At 34.5% G+C, this 22,373-nt stretch overlaps 2 protein-coding genes and 1 non-coding gene across 3 annotated transcripts; 2 read left to right on the forward strand and 1 right to left on the reverse strand.

Moving 5' to 3' along the window:
* The first annotated feature begins 1,105 nt into the window (after positions 1 to 1,105).
* LOC107927668 (callose synthase 12) lies at positions 1,106 to 6,525 on the forward strand. The gene has a single exon (XM_016858778.2). It carries the CDS (start codon positions 1,346 to 1,348, stop codon positions 6,485 to 6,487), a length of 5,142 nt encoding a protein of 1,713 aa, XP_016714267.2. The 5' UTR covers positions 1,106 to 1,345; the 3' UTR covers positions 6,488 to 6,525.
* LOC121215211 (small nucleolar RNA J33) lies at positions 4,245 to 4,325 on the forward strand. Its single transcript, XR_005910940.1, has one exon. It is a non-coding gene; the product is annotated as a small nucleolar RNA J33 (small nucleolar RNA).
* A 9,426-nt stretch (positions 6,526 to 15,951) lies between the features above and the next one.
* LOC107927663 (callose synthase 12-like) lies at positions 15,952 to 22,253 on the reverse strand. The gene is made up of 2 exons (XM_016858773.2): positions 22,154 to 22,253; positions 15,952 to 16,457 (listed from the first exon to the last, which is right to left on the reverse strand). The coding sequence occupies exon 2, from the start codon at positions 16,268 to 16,270 to the stop codon at positions 15,974 to 15,976; it is 297 nt and encodes a 98-aa protein (XP_016714262.1). The 5' UTR covers positions 16,271 to 16,457; positions 22,154 to 22,253; the 3' UTR covers positions 15,952 to 15,973.
* Between the last annotated feature and the right edge of the window lie 120 nt (positions 22,254 to 22,373).

Below are 22,373 nucleotides of genomic sequence, written 5' to 3' on the forward strand. Positions count from 1 at the left end.
GACCTCCAATTTAAAATTTCATAACAATTGGACACCTCTAACATGTAGAACTCAACTTTTGTACTTTTTACAATTTAATTCTTTTTACTAAATTGAGTGCCCAAACGTCGAAATTTTCGAACAAAATTTTCACAAAATTATTTCGTGAAATTTTAGACCATAAAAATATAATAAAAATAAATTTTTATTTGTCAGATTTGTGGTCCCGAAACCACTGTTTTGACTAGGCCAAAAATCGGGCTGTTATATTCTATTACATGCGCATGCGTGTGGAAACATCTATTTAGAACACATATGCTTTTTTAAAAATAACATATGATAAATAATGAAATGTATAGTTTGAAACTGATTAATAATAAATGAAATATGTATAATATTAAAGTAAAAAATTAAATTAAATTGCAAGTAAAATGAAATATGCCCAACTAACTCGTGACACCAACTCAGTGAATGGAGGTAATAAAATGTGCATATTAAAATAAAAGTGTATACAAAATATCAAAATAAAGTTTTAGTTGAGTAGTAAATTTAAGGTTTTACTAATCTAATTGATAAGAGTTCAGATCTTGATTTATGAATATTTTTATTGGTTTTTAAAATAAAAAAATTCTCTCAAGTAATATAACTTATTTTAATTACGAGAAGATATTTTCATAAAATCTTTAATTTAATTGGTGCTTAGTTGACTTGTGACACCAATTCAGTGAGGTGCTTAAATAATAATAAATATAGATATAAATATAAACAATTGATGTAGTTAATTTTCTTAACTTAGTGACAGACACAAACTCAATAAAAAACTTAAATAGATAGTATAGATACTAATGGTTAAAATATTTATATAAAGGTTAAATTGTGTTGCTAGTCCTTATAGTTGTACAAAATTTGAGAATTATAAACTTAAAAATTAAAAATTCAATCCTCTTATTTTTTTAAATTTCAAAATTCCTAACAGTAGTTTTTCCAAAATTTATAAAATTTCAAGTTGACAAAAATTAACAAAAGAAAATATTGAGGGCTTGACGGCTCGAAGCGTTTTCTTATATTGTATAGTTAAAAAGTTAGAACTCTAGAAACATAGCGTATCAAATTCAGTAGGAAGCTTCCTTCATTTGGAAATTTAAAGATAGATGAGTTCTGAATGTATAATTTACAGCCACTTGTGCTAAAACAATTAGGACTTTCAAATGTTAAATGTAATTAGTATGTATTACAAAAATTATTAATTTAAGACCACTTGTGATCAAACAATTTACTAAGCTAAAAAAATCTATTAAGACGAACACATTGACAATCCTACTCAACTTCCTGGTATCATATTTGCATTTCCTGCAGTTTTGGAGCCATGTCCCGACCCTGTAACCGGCTTTCACTAGAAGGCGAAGGGTACAACATAATCCCTGTTCACAATCTCGATGCCAATCATCCCTGCGTTCGGTACCCTGAAGTACGCGCTGTCTTATTATCCTTACGCGCCTTGGGTAACCTCAGGGAGCCACCATACCACACATGGCATCCTTCTTCCATGGACCTCCTCGATTGGTTGGGACTGTTCTTTGGTTTCCAACACGATAACGTAAAGAACCAAAGGGAACACCTTGTTCTCCACTTGGCCAATGCCCATATGCGCCTCTCTATGCCACCGGTTGACAACAATGGAACCTTCCAAGCCATAGTCCTCCGCGAGTTCCGGCATAAGCTACTCGAAAACTACTATAACTGGTGTTCTTACCTGGGGAAGGCATCCAACGTTGACAACTTGGAGTCTGATACTCGTAGAGAGTTTCTTTACGTTGGACTGTATTTATTGATATGGGGAGAATCCGCGAATTTGAGGTTCATGCCCGAATGCATCTGCTACATTTTTCATCACATGGCCATGGAACTGAACAAAATCCTAGAAGATTACATTGATGAAGACACGGGACGGCCATGGATACCATCGATATTTGGGGAAAACGCGTTTCTAAACCGCGTTGTAAAGCCAATATATGATACGATCGAGGCCGAGGTGGCCAAAAGCAAAAATGGAACCGCCCCGCATGATACGTGGAGGAACTATGATGATTTCAACGAGTACTTTTGGAGCAAGAGTTGTTTTCATACTCTCAACTGGCCACTTGATTTCAACAGTAAGTTTACAAGCGAAAGGAAAACTGGGTTTGTTGAACGAAGGACGTTTTGGAACGTTTACAGAAGCTTCGACAGGCTATGGGTGATGCTTTTTCTTTTCCTTCACGTAATGGTAATCTTGGCCTGGGAGGAGAAGAAGTATCCATGGCTGGCTTTGGATAACAAGGATGTTAAGGTTCGAGTTTTATCATTGTTCATCACTTGGAGTGGGATGAGGCTTTTCCATGCTTTACTTGAACCAGCAATGGAGTTTAGCCGTGTTTCGAGACAGACGTCGCGACTGGTCCTTAGGATGGTGCTACGGATTTTGGTTGCTGCAGCCTGGACTGGCGCATTTGTGTTTTGTTACACAAGGATTTGGGTGCAAAGGAACCACGACAAGCATTGGTCTAATGAGGCTAACCAAAGGGTAACTTTTTTTCTAGGGCTTGCATTTCTTTATGGGTTACCTGAACTGGCGGAATTGGTGTTGTTTTTCCTTCCTTGTATTTGCCTGAATTCGAAAGTATTTGACCTGCTATCATGGTGGTTCTATGGTGACTGTTACATCGGTCAAGGATTGAGGGAAGGTCTGGTTGATAGAATCAAGTATGTCCTATTCTGGGTTTTGGTGTTAGGTACAAAATTTACCGTCAGTTACTTCTTCCAGATCAAGCCCATGATTAGCACAACAAAACAATTGTTGGATTCAACAATTGCAGACTATGAGTGGGACTGGCAAGCCATATTTAGTGTCAGCAACAAGTTCACTATTGGGTTGTTGTGGTTGCCTGTGGTGTTGATTTACTTGGCTGATACTCAGGTTTGGTACTCATTCTATTCTCCCTTTGTGGGGGCTGCCATGGGGTTGCTGCAACTGTTGGGTGAAATTCGAAACATCGAGCAGCTGAGATGGAGGTTTCGGTTCTTTGCTACTGCCATTCAATTCAATTTGCTGCCACAAGAGGAAATAATGATCACTGGAGGTTCTTTAAGGGAAAAACTGTGTGAAGCCATTCATCAGGTGAAGGTGAGATGTGGGCTGCAGCGGCCTTTCAAAATGGTCGAACTCGAATCGAACCTGGTTAAGGCTAACGAGTTTGCTTTAATATGGAATGAAATAGTTACCACTTTTAGGGAAGAAGATATCATTTCTGATGAAGAGGTTGGGCTACTACAGTTGCCTCCGAATTCATGGGAGATCAGGGTCATTCGTTGGCCATGTTTTCTTTTGGGGAATGAGTTGCTACATGCTCTTGATCTGGCTACGGACTTATATGATGCGCCGGATAACTGGCTCTGGTATAAAATATGCAAGAATGAGTATAGGCGTTGTGCTGTGATTGAAACATATGATTGTGTCAAGTACTTGATGCTTCATAAACTAATCAAAAGCAATACCGAGGAGCATTCCATTCTCAAAGCCTTGTTTCGGGAAATTGATCATTCTATCGAGACCGAGAAGTTGACTAAGACATTTAGAATGATTGCACTGCTTCAAATCCATTCCAAGTTGATAAAACTTGTTGAGCTGTTGCTCGAACCAAACAAGAATGTGAATGAGATTGCTAATGCTATGCAGTCACTTTATGCATTTGTTGTTCCTTACCTTTTCAAAGCAAAGACAATGGACCAGTTGAGGGAATATGGACTGGCTCCGAAGAGTCGATTCGCCATGGTGAGTTGGCTATTCAAGAACGCAGTTGAGTCGCTGGATCCTTGTAACAAGGACTTCTATATGCGGCTTAAGCGCTTGCATACAATTCTTACCACCAGGGACTCGATGCATACCATTCCTGTTAATAACGAGGCAAGGCGTCGACTTGCTTTCTTTATTAACTCACTCTTTATGAAAATGCCTCGAGCTCCTCAAGTGAAGAAGATGATAGCTTTCAGTGTCCTTACCCCTTTCAACGATGAAGATGTGTTTTCCAGCAAAGAAACACTCAAAACTAAGAACGAAGATGGGATTTCCATCCTGTATTATTTGCAGACCATTTATGATGATGAGTGGAAGAACTTCATCGAAAGAATGCGTAGAGAGGGAATGGTGACAGCAGATGAAATATGGACAACCAAGTTAAGAGATTTAAGGCTTTGGGCATCTTATAGAGGCCAGACATTTGCACGCACGGTCAGAGGCATGATGTACTATTATCGAGCTCTACTGCTGCTAGCTTTTCTCGATTCTTCAAGGGAGACGGATATTACCATAACAAAAGAGGAAGAAGGTATTGCTTTGATGAAGTATACCTATGTTGTTTCATGTCAGAAGTATTGGGAACATAAGGCCAAAGGGGACCCTCGTGCTGAGGAAATCATTGATCTTTTGAAACACAATGAAGCCCTTCGGATGGCCTATGTTGATCAAGTTTCGACAGGGAGAGATGAGAAGGAATATTACTCGGTTCTCATTAAGTACGAGCAGCAATTACAACGGGAGGTGGAGATATATCGAATCAAGTTGCCTGGTCCAATGAACATTGGAGAAGGCAAACCAGAGAATCAAAACCATGGCATTGTCTTCACTCGTGGTGATGCAGTTCAAACTATTGATATGAACCAAGACAACTATTTCGAGGAAGCACTAAAAATCCGTAACCTGTTGGAAGAATTCAAGCACCATCATGGAATCCATAGACCAACTATCTTGGGAGTTAGAGAACATATTTTCAGTGGCTCTGTTTCATCAGTTGCTTGGTTTATGTCAACACAGGAAACGAGTTTTATTACCTTATTTCAACCTCTCTTCGCGAATCTTCTTAAAATCCGAATGCATTACGGCCATCCTGATGTGTTTGATAGGTTTTGGTTCCTGACTCGTGGCGGCCTTAGTAAAGCCTCCAAAGTGATTAATATCAGTGAGGACATTTTTGCCGGCTTCAACTGTGCGTTGCGAGGGGGCAGTGTCACACACCATGAGTACATTCAAGTCGGCAAAGGACGAGACCTAGGGTTGAATCAAATATCAACCTTTGAAGCCAAGATAGCTTGTGGGAATGGTGAACAATTCCTCAGCAGAGATGTTTACAGGTTGGGTCAAAGACTTGATTTTTTCAGGATGTTATCATTCTTTCACACGACAATTGGATATTTCTTCAATACAACAGTGATCGTCCTTTCTGTCTATGGATTCCTATGGGGTCAACTTTATCTGGCTCTCGGTGGTGACGAGAATTCCGTTCTAGGGAACGATACCAACAGCAAGAAAGCAATGAGCACTGTTATCAATCAAGAACTCATCATCCAGTTTGGTCTCTTTATGACACTTCCAGCAATACTCGAGAGCTCAGTCGAGAGTGGTTCCCTTGAAGCCATTTGGGAATTCTTGGTAATGCAGCTCCAGCTTTCAACTGTTTTCTACACGTTCTCAATGGGAACGCGTGTACATTTCTTTGGTTGGACTGTCCTTCACGGAGGTGCAAAGTATCGACAAACCGGGCGTAAGTTCGTCGTGCAACACACAAGTTTCACAGAGAATTACAGATTGTACGCACGCAGCCATTTCATAAAGGCCATTGAGTTCGGATTGATTCTCATGGTTTATGCAACATTCACCCCATCAGCCAAGGTCACATTTTTTTACATAGACATGTCACTCACATGTTGGCTGCTAGTTGTCTCATGGATATTTGCTCCCTTCCTATTCAATCCTTCGGGTTTGGATTGGCTAAAGACCGTAGACGACTTCGATGATTTCATGAACTGGATTTGGTACCGCGGCAGCATATCTGCAGAGGCTACAAAAAGCTGGGAAAGTTGGTGGTACGAGGAGCAGCACCATTTACTCACAACCAGCCTATGGGGAAAGCTACTGGAAATCATTTTGAACCTACGTTTCTTCTTTTTCCAATATGGAATTGTATACCATCTGGGAATTTCAGGCCAAAGTGGGAGTGTTTTCGTTTACTTGTGGTCTTGGATCTTCATATTCGCAGCATTCGGAATCTATCTAACGATGTCGTATGTTCGAAACAACTACGGGGCAAAAAAGCATATATATGTTCGGCTGGCTGAATTCCTTTTGTTGGTACTTGGTATACTACTTGTTATTGCTCTGAGGCAGTTCACAGACTTCAGATATGTTGATATTTTCATCAGTCTATTGGCTTTTATTCCCACTGGTTGGGGACTTTTATCCATTGCTCAGGTATTTCGACCCCTTGGGCATACCAGACTGTGGGACTCTGTGGTTTCCTTGGCTCGATACTATGAGATAATGTTTGGAGTCATAGTGATGGGTCCAGTGGCAGTTTTATCATGGATGCCTGGATTCCAGTCAATGCAAACAAGGATCATATTTAATGAAGCATTTAGCAAAGGCCTGCAAATGTTCAAGATTATTACAGAAAAAGTATATCAAAAGGACGTCTAAGCTCCACTTACTATTGTACCTCATTTTTTATCATCTATTTAATAGCATTACTTGTAATTATTACCATAGGTTGTGTTTATTATAAATATTTTATTTTTCCATACAAACTAGTCCTCTAATATGAAGTTTCATACCAACTTCCTTTTTTCTTTTTCTCGGTTGAACCAATAACGATTTCGTTTTCATAAAATAAAAAATAGGGATTTGAATTTTTAAAAAATATATTTATTTCTCATAATTTTAATTTCTATATCACTTGAAAATACTATAAATTTAGTAAAGAAATACGATTTTAAAAAAAATCTCAAAATTTTACATTTAAATCACTTAAAAATAATACAATATGATATAAACTTACTACAATAAAATAGGTTTATGAGACACTTTTTTTTTACTTAAGACGACGCAAAAAAGGTGGCATAGGTGTCGCGACGCTTCTCCTGACACTTTCGAAAAAGTTGTGTTTAACACGATTGGCGTAGGTGCCGCGACACTTTTGAAAAAGCGTTGGCATAGGTCAACATAAGCCAACCTTTATTGAAAGGTTGACAAAAACCTAATCAAGACCAACCTTTAAAAAAGGTTGGGATAGATCCGTCGAAGGCAACCTTAAAAAGGTTGGGATAGAACTTGTGTGAGGCAACTTTCAAAAATAGTTGGATGGAGCCATCTAAGGCAACCTTAAAAAGGTTGGGATAGACTTTGTCTAAGATAACCTATAAAAAAGGTTGGGATAAACCTGTCCAGGTAACCTTAAAAAGGTTGGGATAGACCATATCTAAGGTAACCTTTAAAAAAGGTTGGGATAGACCCGTCAAAGGCAACCTTAAAAAGGTAGGGATAGACCTTGTCTAAGGCAACTTTTAAAAAAGTTGGGATAAATCCGTTTAATGTAACCTTAAAAAAGTTGGGATAAACCTTGTCTAAGACAATATTTAAAAAGTTTAGGATAAACCTGTCTAAAGTATCCTTAAAAAGGTTGAGATAGACATGGATAAGGTAATTTTTTTCCTATTTTTTATTATTTCAATATTAATATATTTTCATAAACATTTACCGTGAATAATGATAGGAATTGTGCTTTAAATACATCTAAAAATTATAAAATTAAATTTAAAATTAAAATAAAGATTGAATATTCACTACAAAAATCGATCCAACAATCAAAATACACTAACATTTAGCCGAAAAGCATACCACCAACATTCAACTCAATGTACAAAAGTAAACAAATAAAAAAGTACCTAAGACGATGGACATTGATATTGATGTTGTACTACATAAAAGCTAATACAGTTTGAAACTGCAACTTCAATTTCAAGAAACTCTACTAATCTCTTATTTCTACAAGGGTAGCCCCAGGTAGTGGAACATCTCTAGATCCAAGTATACCATATACCCTAACAATCCATTTTGTTTACTACCTACTTGTAACATATGCAGTCTTCTCTCTTTTCACCTTTATTGCTTCCCAACTCTTCGCTATATTTAACGTTATTCCTCAAGCCCCAACCTTGCTGTAAGCCATTTGCAGACCTCATTCATCTCTTTAAGGATTGTGTAATGACCAATCGTGCACCAACCGGATCAAAAACTTAAAACTTTTTCTGGTTTTGTATTCCCTTTAAGATTAAAAGGACTGAGAATAAAAAAAAAACCGGATAAAAGGGATTGTGTAATTTCATTTGTATTGTATCTTATATTATAGATTTTTATTTATCATAATTGCAAGCACAATGAATACTTCATCGGGATAGTTTATTACTATGAATGTTGGTATCACATGTGCGTTATCATTGCATTCTAATATAACAATCAGAGAATTTTTAAGTGGTTTGAAAGCTTCAAAAGGGAAATTACACTGATATGCATTTCCGAAAGAATAAGGTTTATCAAAAAAGTCATAATAAGATATAAATAAAGCCTTCTTGCAAACATGATTTTGCAACTTGTAATGGCCTAAATCCAAGGTTATCAGAACAGTAGTTTCGTAACCACAAATCTGATTTGAACAAAAATTTGTTTTAATATTTTTTCATGAATATTGATATGATAGAAAAATTGTATGAAAATATCGATAAAAAAACTTTACCGATTTAGTGGCAGTAATTGATAAGGGCAGTAATTGATTCGTTCATCCATCTATTCTCCTCCAAAAGATGACCAATCACAATGCAAGCACAAAGAAGCGCTACAAATATGTTCATGGAGACCACAAATGCATGGTCTAAAGTAGATAGTGTCTGCAACTTAGTAAAGACAGCAGCTAACTCCGGCGCCACCATATTGATCTCTTTTTTAATCAAAATTTATTATACAACCAATTGCTTCTAACTGAAACAACAAATTCCTTTTAAACAACATGAAATCAATAACAACTTTAAAATTGAACCAAAAGTTATTCCCACTTTTATGAATAACAAAGAAGTTATTCTCACTTTTAAAATTGAGCAGCTAAGCAAAATAAATTGGTGAGGTCTGCTTGCGCAGTAGAGATTGTGGTAGCCGAGAGTGCTCGAATAGCAACAATGGCAGACTCAACATCACTACTAAACTCTTTTCTAAGCCATAAAAAAATAAAACAAATGGAAATGAAATGAAATGCCTATGTAAAAATATATATATTTAATATATAATTCGGGTCGGGCTGGGCCGAGCTCGGGCAAAAAAAGTCTTATCCGAGGCCTGATTCGTTTTTTAAACGAGCCTCATTTTTTACCCAAACTCATATTTTAGGCCTATATTTTTATCCGAACCCTCCCATCTTTCAGGCGAGCTCTAGTGAAAATGATTCCCATTTTACTTGGTCAATATTATTAAAAGTAAGAAATATTATTTTTTATTAGGTTGAGGTATATTCTTAAAGTTAATTAATATTATAATCCATTGTGATTATTTATAATTTATTCATCCTTTTCAATTTGTATGATGTATAACAATGACACCATATATTATAGTCTTTAATTTTATTAAAATTTACCTTTTACAATTACACCCAACAAAGGTAAGTTTTATTTAATATTAAGATGTTTTGATCCCATGAAGAAATGAAAGCTTAAACTTTTTAATAAATCAGGCAAAAGGAAATAAAAATAAAGAGAAAATTAAAAATAATTATTTTTATTGTATTTTATAAACTATTGCCAATACAAATAATGAAAAAAGTTTCATAATCAAACATGTTTTAACCTTAAAAAATCGTCTTTAAAGAAAAACAATAACAATTATGTCTAATATGAATATGGCATTTCCTTATTCTCACTCGAAGCTATTAAGTTATTTTTAATTTGACTATATATAATTATTAACACTCATTATGTAAATTTTTAAGAAAATTCATATTTTAAATCCAAAGATGTTAGTTTAAAATACTAATATCAGAAGTTTTTATTTAATATAAAATTAATTTATTAGAAAAGTGATATATGTACAATTATAAAATTAGTGATTGGTGGTATATCGGGAGTTAGGACATAAGAGTTTTTCTTTTCATATGGGAACACTTTTATATAGTTGGGAAATGTATTACACAAGTCGGCATAGTGTTGGATAAAACCGACTCTTATTTAAGCGTTGCCTTAGGCATGCATATCCCGACCCTCATACAAAGAGTTGGCCAAAGCATTTGTCGGCAAGTCTATCCCAACACTTAGGAAAGTTTTACCCCAAAAGTGTCGGCATAGTGTTAGACAAAGCCGATTCTTATTTAAGTGTTGCCTTAGGCATGCATATACCAACTCTTATACAAAGAGTTGGCCAAAACATATGCTGACAAGTCTACCCAACACTTAGAAAAGTGTCAGCATAGTGTTGAACAAAACCGACTCTTATTTAAGCGTTGTCTTAGGCATTATTTAAGCGTTGTCTTAGGCATACATATCCCAACTCTTATACAAAGGGTTGGCCAAAGTGTATATCGACAAGTCTATCCCAATACTTAGGAAAGTGTCGGCCCAAAAGTGTCGGCATAGTGTTGGACAAAGCCGACTCTTATTTAAGCATTGCCTTAGGCATGCATATCCCAACTCTTATATAAAAGTTGGCCAAAGTGTATATCGGCAAGTCTATCCCAGCACTTAGGAAAGCGTCGGCCCAAAAGTGTCAGCATAGTGTTGGACAAAGGCAACTCTTATTTGCGTTGCCTTAAGCATACATATCCCAACTCTTATACAAAGAGTTGGCCAAAATGTATTTCGACAAGTCTATCCCAACACTTAAAAAAATGTCGCCCCAAAAGTGTTGCAGTAAGTATGTTTCTACATGTAAAACAAACTATCTTGAATGTTTTTTTTATATATATTTTTTAAACTACCCATAAAATATTCGAATATCAAAGTAACTAAATTTGTAGAAATTATGCTTTAGGTATTGTGGCGCCCCAAAATTAACTGGGATGGACCAACCTAAATTCGGAATGTCACATTAGCCACTTACGTGACTCTTCATACCAAACACCAATCACACCATGCAAATACATACATAATAGACAATCATCGAGGAAAAATAGGCATACATATCTTGGAATCATGTTTTTTTTTACACTAGATTATACATTAACATAATTATCTATGCTAACATGCATTTCTAAAGTCTAAATTCAATCTACTCAACATGCCAAATTTCAATATAAGGCAATTTTTAAGTGTATAATAGGTTCATCCCTCACCATTTAGTCATTTTGCATTTTTTCGAGCATTCAACAAGTCATTTAAGCATCTATAACCACAAATCACTAAGACACATGCATGCTAATTAACATATAACCTAACCATTCATTTAGCATCATTCATGCAACAATCCAAGCAATAAAAGCACCTAAAAACCAGTTATAAAAGTTGTAACAGCCCGATTCTGGGCCTAGTCGGAATAGTGGTTTCGGGACCACAAATCCGACGAGGGAAAATATGGTTATTATTATATTTTTATGATCTACAATTTCACGGAAAGTTTTCGTAAAAATTTCGTTCGAAAATTTCGACGTTTGGGCACTCAATTTAGTCAAAAGGACTAAATTGTAAATAGTGCAAAAGTTGAGTTCTATATGTAGAAGTATCTAATTGATATGAAATTTTAAATTGGAGGTCTTTATGTGGTAATTAGACCATTAGTTAGTTGATGGACAAAAATAGACATAAGAAATGAGAGAAATAGATTTTTTTAAGTGGGGGCATATTAGTCATTTGGTAATAAAAAAAATAAAATGGGAAAAAGATGACAAAAATCATCATCTTCCTCATTAGTTGCTGCCGAAATTTGAAGGAAGCCATAGCTAAGGTTTCTTTGCTTTCTCAAGCTCATAGTAAGTGCATCCTAGCCCCGTTTTTAATGTTCTTCGCATTTTTGGAATCCTCGTAACTCGGTTTAGCTTATTCTAGCAATAATTCGTGTTAGGGCTCATATTTGGAAAAATACCCATAGGTGAAATGTGTTTATTTTGCTGTTTTATGGTGGAATATGAAGCTATAAATTATGTTAAACAACTTTTGCTAAGCAATTTTAAGCGAAAACGGGTAAATAGACATAATCGGTAAAAATAATTAATATTCAAAAGTATGTGTTGGAGTGGGAATTTGATGTTTCCATAGAAGGGAAAAATGTTCAGCATGTTATAAAACTTAAGAATAAGTGATGAAGTTTAATTTCCGAGCTTGGGGACAAAAGTGTAATTACGCAAAAGTTTGGGGGCAAAATTGTAATTTTTCAAAAAGTTGGGTGGTGGATTATTTTAATGAGTGTGAACATTAAATGAGTTAAATTTGCTATTATAGATCAAGAAAGACGTGAAGAGTATATCAAACGGGGAAAAGAAAAGATAGGGGAGTAAAGTGCAAAATTACGATATTTTGCACTGAGGTAAGTAAACACGTGACTTAATGTATTATTTTGATATTATTTGATATATGTTGAGATTTATTTGGAATTAAAATAAATGTTTGGCCATATCCTAAAAATGTTGTTAAATCGGGAAAGGTGGTAAAGGGTTGCAATATATGGTTTATGGGTTGAACACTCGGAATAAGCCGGAGTATGTTGTATATAAAGGGGTTGCTGTGTGCTGATTCCCCGATTCATTGGTGGTGCTATGTGCGTGATCCACCATATCTTTGAAATGTGAAAAGGGGGTTGCTATGTGCTGATTCCCCCGAGGGGTTGCTAAGTGCTGATTCCCCGGTTCATTGGTGGTGCTAAGTGCGATATCCACCATATCTTTGAAATGTGAAAGGGGGTTGCTATGTGCTGATTCCCCGAGGGGTTGCTAAGTGCTGATTCCCCGATTCAGCGGTGGTGCTAAGTGCGAGATCCACCAATAACGGTTAACATTCCAAGTGTTCAACGAAAAAGTGTGGAAGATGAATATTTCCATATGGTGGAAAATTTTATGGGGTAAATATTGAGTTGAATACTAAATCGACCCATGTATGAGATGGGAGAAAATATCAAAAACGCAAAAGGAACGATTTAATTATAAACTGTGTTGAACAACAGCAGTTGGGTAACTTTGAAAAATCACCATAAATGGTGGAAAATGAATGGGAAGCTGAATAATATATGAAATTGAAGCTGAATGTGTCTATTTTCATATGAAAGAAATAGAATAAGCAAAAGAGTTGTATTTTTGGAGATATCTGAATTTTACTGAAACAGGGCTGGATTGATTTCGAGATCCCCTGTTCTAATTTTGGAAAATTACCAAAAATTGTAAAAAAATAATTATGACATGAAATTTATATCCCTAGAATCCTTATTGAGTCTATTTTTATTAGAAACAAGAAAAACCATTTTTCAAATTTTTTACAGAGAGTTAAGTAAATTTTAGTGAGGAAGGGTCAGAACCGTTGGGCAGTGAAACAGGGGAAGGTTTAATGAATAAACTGTACTAATTGGCTGGGTTAAAAATTCTGAAATTTTTATGGTGAAATGGTATATGAGTCTAGTTTCAGGGAAAATTTACGAAACTCAATTTGGAGCCCTGTAGCTCCAGATAAAAATAAATTAGCGACTATGACGCAGAAAAACAGCTTGCTGGAAATTGCCTAAACAATAAAGTTATTCATGAATAAGTTTATATTTTGGTGTAGTTATGGGAGTAATTACTTATTTATCATATGTTTACTTACTAAGCTATATGCTTACTCGATTTTATTTTTCTCTTGGTTATAGTGACTTCCAACAACTCGGAAATTGGAACGAAGTCAGACAATCATCTACACTATCCTTCACATTTGGGGTATTTTACTACTAGTGTTCCGAAATTTTATGGCATGTATAGACACTTTATGTAATGTGGGATCATCATGTAAATATATGTTATGGTTCCCTTTTAAATGTAGTGTTTATTAATAGTTAAACTATATGTGTGTTTATACAAATGAAATTGGTTGGTATATTGGAATGTGTTCTAAATTTGCAGGAGGTTTAAGCAAAAATAAGTAGGAATGCTGTCGAAAATTTTTAAAAATTTAGTAATACCTCATACTCTGTTCCGGTAAGGAATACGGGTAAGGGGTGTTACAAAAGTCCTTAATCAATCCTTGGAATATCCATTTACAAACCAAAACTAAAACTAAAGTATAATCCCTCAAAATGATCCCACATTGCCATCCTTTATTTTCAAGAAAACCATCTCACATACACAATCGAATTGTTTTGCCTTGGGATCACAAACTTGCTCACTTCATCACTCCACACAAGCTATTTCTCTAAAAAAAAGAGAGTGTGAAATTAAACAAGCTCATTGAGTGCTCAAGATGCTACAATAAACTACAATATCAAGGGTTAAGAGCAAGATTAGATAACACATAACACTTATCACCATTAATCATTTAATCATGTTGATACATTGGCATCTTGTGATATGAAATATGTATAACAATACAACACATCGGATACTTGGAGCTCCATTACACCAATTACTTATAGAGTCTAACATGTTCCAAGTAACTGTGGCATTAAGCTATCACTCTCTAACACACCAAACATGTCCAACTGAATGAAGCTTAGCTCTACATTCTCTTATCCCTCCAACGTGTCCCAATATCAAAACACATATATGAATACTCAAATGCTATGACATGCCAAATATATCCAATAATTTCAAGAGATCACAAAGCCAACATATCCACATTACACATTCATTTTCTAGTTTATGCATACTTACACTGATCACATGTTCATGTAATGCACTTTCAAGTTCAATCACTTTGTTCACATACACTTTCATATCAGATGTGCATTAAACCAACATATCAATAGGCATATTTTGACATATTCACATCCATTTCTTTAACATATCACATGGACATCTTATCACTATTCATCATCATTTGCAAAATATTATAGCTCAAGGAAGAATCTCTTAACTTTTAATTTTAAAAAAAAAAAATTTATCCAAGATTCTAACTTCATGTAATAAAAAATAGGGAAAAAATTATACATGAATTTTGGTCGAATGTGCAATTTGATACATGAACTTTGATTTGGTTCAATTATACACATGAAACTTGAATTGTGGTTCATATGTGTACATAAACATTTGATTTTAAGTCAATTTTACACATTTAAAGAAATGAATACATTTATTTATTTTTATATTGGGTTAATATAATTTTTTGTTTATGCAATATATCAACATAAAATATTGCTAATTTGATAACATTGATAGTGATTTGTGAAAATTGAATCAAATAAATTTTTTTGGTATAAAATCGCACAAAATCATAGTTTATATATGAAATTGCACATTAAATTAAAATTTATTTATAATTTTGATAATTACCCCATATCAATCGATAAGTGGGACTTCTTTTTAACAAGTTAGAAGTATAAATGGTATGAGAATGGAAATTTTCTTAGAAAGGAAACAAAAAGTACGTCGAAAAATCCAGTTTCAACCCCATTGAAATACAAAACTAAACACATTGAAGAGTTCATTAACTACCCAACACCACCTTTGCTGCCATGTCTCAACCCCGTTACCAGTCATCTCCACCAGAAGACGAACCATACAACATAATCTCTGTAAACAATCTCCAGTCCCCATATGCACGTGTCATCATGTCGTCCTTACATGCTGTCAATGACCTCCGAAAGCCGCCATGCCACCCATGGCTTGCTTCCATGGACCTCCTCGATTGGTTGGGACTGTTCTTTGGTTTCCAACGTGATAATTTAAAGAACCAATCATCAAGTAAAGATAGGCATACATATCTTGGAATAATTTTTTTTACACTAGATTGTACATTAACATACTCTGGCATTCAATCCGATTATCTATGCTAACATGTATTTCTAAAGTCCCAATTTAATCTACTCAACATGTCAAATTTCAATATAAGGCAATTTTTATATGTATAATAGGTCCATACCTTACCATTTAGTCATTTTACATTTTTCCGAGCATTCAACAAGTTATTTAAGCATCTATAACCGCAAATCACTAAGACACATGCACGCTAATCAACATATAACTTAACCATTCATCTAGCATCATTCATGCAACAATCCAAACAATAAATACAGTCCAACGTAAAGCAACTCTCTACGAGTATCAGACTCCAAGTTGTCAACGTTGGATGCCTTCCCCAGGTAAGAACACCAGTTAGTGTAGTTTTTGAGTAGCTTACGCCGGAACTCGCGGAGGACTATGGCTTGGAAGGTATTAACCGATATTAGAGAGAGGCGCATATGGGCATTAGCCAAGTGGAGAACAAGGTGTTCCCTTTGGTTCTTTACATTGTCGTGTTGGAAACCGAAGAATAATCCCAACCAATCGAGGAGGTCCATGGAAGAAGGATGCCATGTGTGGTATGGTGGCTCCCTGAGGTTACCCAAGGCACGCAAGGTTAATAAGACAGCGCGTACTTCAGGGTACCGAACGTAGGGATGACTGGCATCGAGATTGTGGACAGGGATTATGTTGTACCCTTCGCCTTCTAGTGAAAGCCGATTACAGGGTCGGATGGCACCAAAACTGCAGGAAATGCAAATATGATACGAGTAAGTTGAGTAGGATTGTCAATGTGTTCGTCTTAATAAATTGTTTGATCACAAGTGATCTTAAATTAATAATTTGTGTAATACGTATTAATTACATTTAACATTTGAAAGTCCTAATTGTTTTAGCTCAAGTGGTTGTAAATTATTCATTCAGAACTCATCTAGCTTTAAATATTCGAATATCAAAGTAACTAAATTTGTAGAAATTATGCTTTAGGTATTGTGGCACCCCAAAATCAGCTGGGATGGACCAACCTAAATCTGGAATGTCACATTAGCCACTTATGTGGCTCTTCACGCAAACCGCCAGTCACACCATGCAAATACATACATAACAAACAATCATCAAGTAAAAATAGGCATACATATCTTGGAATAATTTTTTTTACACTAGATTGTACATTAACATACTCTGGCATTCAATCCGATTATCTATGCTAAAATGCATTTCTAAAGTCCCAATTTAATCTACTCAACATGTCAAATTTCAATATAAGGCAATTTTTATGTGTATAATAGGTCCATACCTTACCATTTAGTCATTTTACATTTTTCCGAGCATTCAACAAGTCATTTAAGCATCTATAACCGCAAATCACTAAGACATATGCACGCTAATCAACATATAACTTAACCATTCATCTAGCATCATTCATGCAACAATCCAAACAATAAAAGCACCCAAAAACTAGTTATAAAAGTCCTTAATCGATCCATGGAATATCCATTTACAAACTAAACTAAAACTAAAGTATAATCCCTCAAAATGATTCCACATTGCCATCATTTATTTTCAAGAAAACCATCTCACATACACAATTAAATTGTTTTGCGTTGAGATCACAAACTTGCTTACTTCATCACTCCACACAAGCTATTTCTCTACAAAAAAAAAAACACAAGAGAGTGTGAAATTAAACAAGCTCAGTGAGTGCTCAAGATACTACAATAAACCACAATATCAAGGGTTAAGAGCAAGACTAGATAGCACATAACACTTATCACCATTAATCATTTAATCATGTTGATACATTGGCATCTTGTCATTATGAAATATGTATAACAATACAACACTTCAGATACTTGGATCTCTATTGCACCAATTACTCATATAGTCTAACATGTTCCAAGTAAGTGTGGCATTAAGCTATCACTCTCTAACATACCAAACAAGTCCAAATGAATGGAGCTTAGCTCTACATTCTCTTATCCCTCCAACATGTCCAAATATCAAAACACATATATGAATACTCAAATCCTATGATATGATAAATAGATCCAATCATTTCAAGAGATCCCAAAGCCAATATATCCACATTACACATTCATTTTCTGGTTTATGCACACTTACACTTATCACATGTTCATGTAATGCACTTTCAAGTTTAATCACTTTGTTCATTGAGCCACATACACTTTCATATCAGGTGTGCATTAAACCAACATATCAATAGGCATATTTTGACATATTCACATCCATTTCTTTAACATATCACATGGACATCTTATCACAATTCATCATCATTTGCAAAATATTATAGCTCAAGGAAGAATCACTTAACTTTTAAAATTTTTTTTTAATTTACCCAAGATTCTAACTCCATGTAATAAAAAATAGGGAAAAAATTATACATGAATTTTGGTCGAATGTGCAATTTGATGCATGAACTTTAATTTGGTGCGATTATACACATGAAACTTGAATTGTGGTTCATACGTGTACATAAAGCTTTGATTTTAATTCAATTGTACACATTTAAAGAAATAATACATTTATTTATTTTATATTGGGTTAATATAATTTTTTTATACAATATATCAACATAGAATATTGCTAATTTGATAACATTGTTAGTGGTTTATGAAAATTGAATCAAATAATATTTTTTTGTATAAAATCGCACAAAATTAGATTTTATATATGAAATTGCACATTAAATTAAAATTCATGTATAATTTTGATAATTAACCCATATCAATCGATAAGTGGGACTTCTTTTTAACAAGTTAGAAGTATAAATGGTATGAGAATGGAAATTTTCTTAAAAAGTAAACAAAAAGTACGTCGAAAAATCCAGTTTCAACCCCATTGAAAGACAGAACTAAACACATTGAAAACTCCATTAACTACCCAACACCACCTTCACTGCCATGTCTCAACCCTGTTACCAGTCATTTCCATCGGAAGACGAACCATACAACATAATCTCTGTAAACAATCTCCAATCCCCATATGCACGTGTCATCATGTCGTCCATACGTGCTGTCAGTGACCTCCGAAAGCCGCCATGCCACCGATGCCTTGCTTCCATGGACCTCTTCGATTGGTTGGGACTATTCTTTGGTTTCCAATGTGATAACGTAAAGAACCAATGGGAACACCTTGTTCTCTGTAACACCCCTTACCCGTATCCAACGCCGGAACAGGGTATGAGGCATTACCAGAACACTTACACATGTAAACCTATTAAACCGAGTTACAAAATTTCATTCAAATTTAAAACTTTCAAAATTATTAACATGCTTTTATAACTCTTCACATTATATATATATATATAATGCAACATTTTCTGCTAACCACACTATCAAATAATGGATTTACTCAATCGAGCTCAATATCAGATGTCAACTTATAATCCAACATTTAACTTCAATTGCACTTTCAAATACTTTTTAAATTAAGGATCGTATTACGGACTTGAGTACATCGTCTGCCCGGTGTCACAATTTGCTTGAATTTTTTTTTCACAATGCTATAACTCAGTATGGTGGTCTTTATTGAAACACCATACTTACTTTTCACATTTTGCCATGGATCCACCATGGACTTATCCGTCAATTCATCACTGATTGCCGTACATATGTACTCAATCCTGCGTGTCCATTAATTTGAACAAACAATCTCATTTTATTCTTATTTTTACCATAATTATAATTCAACAACTTTATACTAATTGATACATTATACCATTCCCACATTAACGATTAATCATAAAAGTTCAGCCATATGAACTTACTTTTCATTAACTTTCCACACTCATTTTCTATGAACATCACACAAGATATAAACAAATCATTCAATCATAGTCGCAAGCTAGTGTATTTAAACATAACTCTTTTTGGGACTAATCACATAACAAACCATATCAATGCATAACTTATAAATTTAACGTGGCATGGTCTATGTAACTACTTGGCCAAAGCCTAAGCATGTATACCAAATATGTTCACCAAATATACATATAACATAAGCATTATAAGTAGGGATAAGCACAACATTTATTCATGTATCGGGCTTACCAACATGTTTTAATTCATAAACCACTCATGGTCTAACTCCCTGCCAAATCAGTACCGAATAATTTAGCTTTCTTAACACATTTATTTGCTTTTACTATTGCTCACATAAGATTTATAGAGCATAGAGCCTTGTATATAACACCGGCATAAAGCCTGCTAGGCACCAAGCCCGATACATTTCACCGGCACAAAGCCTGCTAGACATAAAGTCTGATATAATTCACCGGCATAAAGCCTGCTAGGCATAAAGCCTGATATAATTCACCGGCACAAAGCCTGCTAGGCATAAAGCCTGATATAATTCACCGGCACAAAGCCTGCTAGGCATAAAGCCTGAACTTACAAAATCAGTCTTTCACATAATTCACATCTAATTTAAATCATTCTCGAAATATAATCAAATCACAATATTACATTCGGCACTAGCTTATATAACTTCAAATAATTAATTTCATACATTTTATTGTCCTCCACCTCCTCTCCATTCCACATCCTTTACGTATAAAACATGCTTAAATAGTATTATACATAATTTCACTATTCACTTATATTAAAATTTAAAGCTCTCTATTTGAGTCAGAGTCACTAAATCATATTCATCCGGAGCTACAGAGCTCCAAATTAAGATCTATAAATTTTCTCATATGATTTCACAGTAACATAAATTTAATCACACATAAATTTTAAGGTTTGCTTAATTTCCAGCAAGCTGTCTTTCTGCGTCATAGACGCTAATTTATTTTTATCTGGAGCTACAGGGTTCTAAATTAAGTTCCGTAAATTTTCCCTAAAACTAGACTCATATAACTTCTTACCATAAAATTTTCAGAATTTTTGGTTTAGCCAATTAGTACAGTTTATTCATTCAATTTACCCCTGTTTTGCTGTCCAACAGTTCTGACACTTCTTCACAACGAATCAATTTTCTCCTCATACAAAATTCATATGATGTTCTCATTTATTTCAATTGAAAATAGACGTATTAAGGATTTCAAACATATAAATTATACTCCATAATTATTTTTGTACAATGTTTACTGATTTTTCAAAGTTGGAACAGGGGATTCTGAAACTCATTCTGACCGTGTTTCACCAAAATTCAAATATCTCATAATTCACACTTCTTTTGCTTACTCTGTTTCTTTTATAGAAAAATAGACTCATTAATCTTTAATTTCATATCTCACCCAGACTTTAATTCAATTTCTACTATTTTTGGTGATTTTTCAAAGTTATATTAGTGCTGCTGCCCACAACTGTTTTAAGGTCAGTTTCACTCATTCAATAATTATTTGTGTTCACTTTCAGTTATATACATTTACACCAAAGCATATTATATCTTGGCACATAACAATCAAGTGATCATAGACACACCTTACTTGTAATATTAGGGATGTTCGGGATATCTCGTACACCTGGTAGGATGCCAATGCCATATCCCAGATATAGTCTTACATGGGATCACATATCGGTGCCGATGCCGTAATGAAGTTGCACAATTAGTGCTAACCAAATTACTCTCGGTATCGCACACTTAGTGCCCGTTATTCAACATCATTATTATAATTCCGCACACTTAGTGCCTATTATTCGACATCATCATTTTAATTTTACACACTTAGTGCCATTCATATAGCCGTAGCTATTCCATACTCGCACACTTAGTGCTAAATATTGATAAATCACATTCACGTCTATTTCTACTTTCCGAACTAAAATACATTCAGCTATATATATATTTATCATATTTCCATTTCAGCATATATAACTAACATTTATTCAGAAATTTTAATATCTAATTGCTTATAAACTTACTTCGGATGTCGTCGACTAATTGATTGGCTACTCAACTACTTTCGATTTTCCCCAATCTAAATCACATTTCTTGTTTTCTTGATCTTAACATATTCAAATAAATCTCATTTTAACATATTTTCATTCAATTTAGTCTAATAAAGCATAAATGGGCAAATTACATTTTTACCCCTAATATTTCACACTTTCACAATTTAGTCCTTATTCCACAAAACACAAAATATACAAAATTTGGCCACACTCCTTAAGGGCCGAATCTTCCTAGTACCCATATAAGTCCATACATTTCATTTATTTCACCTTTGAGTCCTTCAAAAATTTATTTTTGTAATTTAGCCATAATTACTCAAAATCACCAAAAACTTCAACACAAAACATATTAATCTTTAACATATCTTTCATTTTTCATCAACAACTATCAAAAAGCTCAAGCACTCATCAATGGCAAAGCACAAAATCACCATCAATTCACAAAATTGAAACATGGGTTTTAAAGAACACAAAGCAACGATATAAAAAACGTAAAAATTATCAAAAACCGAACAAAAGACTAACCTTAATCTAACTCCCAATGGCCGAACCTTAGCCAAGCTTTTCTCTTTTTCTTCTTTCTCCAGTTTCGACAGTGGAGAAGATGATATGATAGTGGCTTCCTTTCTTTTTCTTTTTTTTTATCACATAATAATATATTATACCTTATTATAACATATATATTATTTTAATAATATAAGAAAACCATATACACCACCTAATGCCGTCCACTAACTTGGAAAAT

The sequence above is a fragment of the Gossypium hirsutum genome, chromosome D02 (genome assembly GCF_007990345.1).
Source record: "Gossypium hirsutum isolate 1008001.06 chromosome D02, Gossypium_hirsutum_v2.1, whole genome shotgun sequence".
In the NCBI taxonomy this organism is placed as follows: Eukaryota; Viridiplantae; Streptophyta; class Magnoliopsida; order Malvales; family Malvaceae; genus Gossypium; species Gossypium hirsutum.

Coding starts and splice junctions, on each gene's coding strand:
- LOC107927668 (XM_016858778.2), top strand. CDS start 1,346: ATGTCCCGACCCTGTAACCGGCTTTCACTAGAAGGCGAAGGGTACAAC.
- LOC107927663 (XM_016858773.2), bottom strand. CDS start 16,270: ATGGACCTCCTCGATTGGTTGGGATTATTCTTCGGTTTCCAACACGAC.